Raw genomic sequence first — 5,296 nt, forward strand, 5'->3', positions numbered from 1 at the left:
TCCGACCCCTTTCGAAAGACGTCACTTTCTCCTGTTAACCTTCCTTGAGCCACCACTGGTTTCTCTCTGGTGTGCGATAAATCTTCGCTGAACAAGTAAATAAAGGGTTAATCAAAAGCTGGACAAATAAGGAAAAGTCGTATATAATTAATGCAGGCATCCCAAATCAGTAGTTATAAATCAGCTAATCATTCCCATTTCACCCATCCTTTACCAAAAATAATCGAGTCCCTTGTTCCCTGTCATCTCCCAGTTGCGTCCTCTTCTAACTATTTCTCACTACGTTAGTCACTGCATATTCCCTTCTCTCCCTGTGCTCAGGCAAGGGTAGTCCAGCCTACACGGCTACGTGGCAGCCTCCACCTAAGCGAAGCATTGACATTTCTGCAGCCTTCCTTCCATCAGTAGGCCGGGCGTGTGGTCCACTCACAGAGCTTCCCTTTGCACCTTGTTCCCATGCAGAATCCAGATGACCCAGAAACTGTAGACATCATCATGCAAAGTCTGGATCAGAACCGTAACAAGAAAATAGATTTTCCTGAGTACCTTCTGATGCTGTTCAAGCTGGCTCAGGCTAGTAATAAACTCATCGGCAAAGATTACTGTCAAGCTTCAGGGTCAAAGCAAAGAGACCGTAGTCACCGGCACCAAGAGGAACACAGTGAAACGGATGAAGACCAAGGGCAGGAATCGTCTTCCAGCCAGTCAAGGTGGAGTGCAGGAGAGAGCGAGTCACATGCCAGAGGCTCTGGGGGAAGCTCCAAACACAGGCGTGGGTCCAGCTCTGGAAGAACGGGGTATCAGGGAGGCTCGTCTAGTTCAGGGCACAGGCAAAGCTCTGGGGAGGGATGGAGAGAGTCGAGTTCAGGCCACTTCACGGGCAGTAAGAAAAATAAGTATGACTCTCATCAGCAAGAAAGGTCTGAAAGTGAAGAAGTCGGTAACACTCAGTCACGTAATTGCAGGAGAAGATCACACGCGGCCAGTGAGTCGGGTGGCTATGGACAAGGGCACGTGCGCCACTCGGAGGGTCAGTATTCCAGCTCTGGCCAACACAGGTGTGGCTCAGGTCAGTCCTCTAGTTATGGACAGCATAGCTCTACTGCTGGACAGTCATCAAGCTTCGGACGCCGTGGGACTAGCTCAGGTCGGTCTTCCAGCTATGGTCGGCATGGGTCTGGCTCAAGTCAGTCTTCTAGCCACAGCCGACATGGGTCTGGTTCAGGTCAGTCTTCTAGCTATGGCCAATGTGGGTCTGGCTCAGGTCAGTCTAGCTATGGGCAGCACAGGTCTGGCTCGGGACAGTCTTCTAGCTATGGACATCATCAATCTGGCTCAGGTCAGTCTTCTGGCTTTGGCCAATATGGGTCTAGCTCAGGTCGGTCTTCTGGCTTTGGCCAACACAGGTCTGGCTCAGGTCAGTCCTCTAGTTATGGACAACACAGTTCTACTGCTGGACAGTCGTCAAGCTTTGGACACCATGGAACTAGTTCAGGTCGGTCTTCCAGCTATGGTCGGCATGGGTCTGGCTCAAGTAGATCTTCTAGCTACAGCGGACATGGGTCTGAATCAGGTCAGTCTTCTAGCTATGAACAGTATGAGTCTGGATCAGGTCAGCCCTCTGGCTATGGCCAATATGGGTCTGGATCAGGTCAATCATCTGGCTTTGGCCAACATGAGTCTGGCTCAGGTCAGTCTTCTGGCTTTGGCCAACACAGGTCTAGCTCAGGTCAGTCTTCTGGCTTTGGCCAACACAGATCTGGCTCAGGTCAGTCCTCTAGTTATGGACAACATAGCTCTACTGCTGGACAGTCGTCAAGCTTCGGACGCCATGGAACTAGCTCAGGTCAGTCTTCCAGCTATGGTCGGCATGAGTCTGGCTCAAGTCAGTCTTCTGGCCACAGCCAACATGGGTCTGAATCAGGTCAATCTTCTAGCTTTGGCCAACACGGGTCTTGCTCAGGTCAATCATCTGGCTTTGGCCAACATGGGTCTGGCTCAGGTCAGTCTTCTAGCTATGGGCATCATCAATCTGGCTCAGGTCAGTCTTCTGGCTTTGGCCAATATGGGTCCAGCTCAGGTCAGTCTTCTGGCTTTGGTCAACATGGGTCTAGCTCGGGTCATTCTTCTAGTTATGGACAACATAGCTCTACTGCAGGACAGTCATCGAGCTTTGGACACTATGGGTCTGGTTCAGGTCAGTCTTCTGGATTTGGTCAGCATAGATCTGGTTTAGGTCAGTCATCAAGCTCTGGACAGCACGAATCTGGATATGGTCCATCCTCTAGCTATGGACAAAATGGTTCTGCTTCAGGTCAATCCTCTGGCTTTGGACAGCAAAGCTCTGGATCAGGCCAGTCTAGCTACGGGCAGCATGGGTCTGGCTCAGGACAGTCTTCTAGCTATGGACATCATCAATCTGGTTCAGGTCAGTCCTCTGGTTATGGACAGCATAGCTCTACTGCTGGACAGTCATCAAGCTTCGGACGCCATGGAGCTAGCTCAGGTACGTCTTCCAGCTATGGTCGGCATGGGTCTGGCTCAAGTCAGTCTTCTAGCCACAGCCGACATGAGTCTGGATCAGGTCAGTCTTCTGGCTTTGGGCAACAAGAGTCTAGGTCCAGACAGTCTTCTGGCTATGAGTATGGTTCTGGATTAGGTCAGTCATCAAGCTCTGGACAGCACGAATCCTCAAGCTATGGACAATATGGTTCCGCTTCAGGTCAGTCATCAAACTGTAGTCAGCCTACATCTGGATCAGGTCTGTCTTCCAGCTGCGGCCAACAGAGTTCTGCCTCTCCCCATGGTCAATACGGGTCTGGCTCAGGTCAGTATTCTGGCTATGACCAGTACGGGTCTGGCTCTGGACAATGTGGTTCTGGATCTAGTCAGTATTCTGGCTATGACCAGTATGGGTCTGGCTCTGGACAATGTGGTTCTGGATCTGGTCAGTATTCTGGCTATGGCCAGTATGGGTCTGGCTCTGGACAATGTGGTTCTGGATCTGGTCAGTATTCTGGCTATGACCAGTATGGGTCTAGCTCTGGACAATGTGGCTCTGGATCTGGTCAGTATTCTGGCTATGGCCAGTACGGGTCTAGCTCTGGACAATGTGGTTCTGGATCTGGTCAGTATTCTGGCTATGGCCAGTACGGGTCTAGCTCTGGACAATGTGGCTCTGGATCTGGTCAGTATTCTGGCTATGGCCAGTACGGGTCTGGCTCTGGACAATGTGGCTCTGGATCTGGTCAGTATTCTGGCTATGACCAGTACGGGTCTGGCTCTGGACAATGTGGCTCTGGATCTGGTCAGTATTCTGGCTATGGCCAGTACAGGTCTAGCTCATGTCACTCGTCTGGTTCTGGACAATGCGGTTCTGGATCTGGCTGGGGTTCTAACTATGAGCAAAACAAATTACAAGGGAGATGTAGGTCAGTTTCAAGTGAAACTCATGATGAGTACAGTAAACCCAAAACAGGCTCCACTACCAATCAATCAAGAAGAAACAGCCAGGAACAGTCCAGCTACAACCAAAAAGAAAGGAGTAGCAGCTACAGCCTATCCGGGAGAGAGTCTGGTAGATATGCGAGTATTCACGGACAGAAACAAGTAGAAAGCTCCTCGAGGTGTGGCTCGGGACAGTGTACACCCTCCTATGGGCAGCCTAGACCCAGCGCTGCCAACACGTGGTTAGTGTGCAAGGTGGACAACAGACAAGATGGCTCCTATCACCAGCGAGGCGGAGGCGGGATCGCCCGCCAGGGTTCGCACAGCAGCACCAGCACGCCCCTCTATCAGTATGTCCAGGAGCAGAGGCGCTAATTCTAACGATGGGTAATGAATAGGAGTGAATGTAACTCAAGTAGAATTACAAAAAATAAGAAATTGTAACAGACGAGCAATTCATTATAAAGCTTCTTTCCAAAAGTGAAGGTATCTGTTTCTACCTTTTTCTTTTAAACAGGTAACTGTACACTTATTTCTTGTTACTGGATTCCTTCCAGAAGGATGTCTGGTGTGGGGGCTACTGTTAGAAAATACTAAGTTAAATTAATAACGTGTGGGACTAAATTCGGAAGAATAATGCAACATATTTACATTGTGGGGGCTCAGAGTTTAGCTGAGATCTCTTTCTGAAAGCTTGTTATTCATGATTTATGCCAAAACTAAGTCTGTCTCTCTAAAGAGCAAAAATTATAAACGCATTACCAGTTCTGGAGTCAAAGCTTCTCTTTATGGAAACAGGGTCTGTCATTTTTGGTGTACCCCACATTGGATGGTGGCAGAAAGAAGACCCTAAAAGCAAAGATGTCACGCCAGAAGTTTCTTTGTTTACCCAAACCACCAAGCCCTTTTCCTTCTTGGGCCCGTCTTTCACCGGGACACTAACGAGGGGCGTGAGGATGCCGCCCCAGGACCTCTCTCTCCCCAGCCAGTGAGTGACATCAGGGTTTCTTAGACGGCAGGGATGGGTCAGTTCAGGATTCAAGGACCCAAATGAGGGCTCTGGCTTGGTGTCAGCAAGAAAGGTATTGCCCCTATTCTTAAGGATTTGCTCCACTTTCTAAAAACAAACATACAAACAAACAAACAACCCTTTGGAAGAGCAATAGCATGGAAAGCCAAGGGCTCTGAGCTATTTGTGTAGTTCACCAGTCTTTCTGCAGAGGAGAATACCCTTTCTACCCAGATAGAAAGGAAGCCCGTCTGCCACTGCGGTATAGTTCCTTGGTTTGGCCGTGACATCGCTGTTTCAAGTCTTTGGATTCAAATAACTGGATTGCATTAAAACTGACAATAAACCATAGTGATCGAACGCTGAGGCTGTCTCCTCTCTGCTTCCATTCACTCTCACACACAGGTGCTCAGACTAGAAACTAATTCAAAGAGCCATTTTCCCAGGTCCTGTCCTTCACAAACAACCCAGAATGTACAAGGAATGTTTTTCAACTCAGTAATAAGACAAACAACTCAATTTACAAACGAGCAAAATATTTGAATGGCCACGCGACCAAAAAAGAAGACATACGAATGTCCAATAAGCACATGAAAAGATGCTCCATGGCATTAGTCATCAGAGAAATGCAAATTAAAGCATAACGAGATACTGCCGCGCACTCATTAGGAGAGCCGCAATTAAAAGTGCTCACAACACCAAGTGTCGGTATTGCCAATAAGAAAGTAAAATGATACGATCGCTTCAGAAAACGGTGTGGCGATTTCTTATAAAGTTAAATATATTGGATGACATGACCCAGCAGCTCCACTCCTCGGGGAAGTGAAAGTACGTGCCCAC

The 5,296-nt window shown here is 48.8% G+C and overlaps 1 protein-coding gene across 1 annotated transcript; it reads left to right on the plus strand.

The window, feature by feature from the left end:
* Positions 1-456: 456 nt before the first annotated feature.
* Positions 457-3,822, plus strand: LOC107500609 (filaggrin-2-like). The gene has a single exon (XM_016126043.2). It carries the CDS (start codon positions 457-459, stop codon positions 3,820-3,822), a length of 3,366 nt encoding a protein of 1,121 aa, XP_015981529.2.
* The last annotated feature ends 1,474 nt before the right edge of the window (positions 3,823-5,296 follow it).

This window comes from Rousettus aegyptiacus, unplaced genomic scaffold (assembly GCF_014176215.1).
Source record: "Rousettus aegyptiacus isolate mRouAeg1 unplaced genomic scaffold, mRouAeg1.p scaffold_m13_p_17, whole genome shotgun sequence".
Lineage (NCBI taxonomy): Eukaryota > Metazoa > Chordata > Mammalia > Chiroptera > Pteropodidae > Rousettus > Rousettus aegyptiacus.

Bases quoted from the DNA above. Each gene is read 5' to 3' on its own strand.
- LOC107500609 (XM_016126043.2), top strand. From the start codon at position 457: ATGCAGAATCCAGATGACCCAGAAACTGTAGACATCATCATGCAAAGT.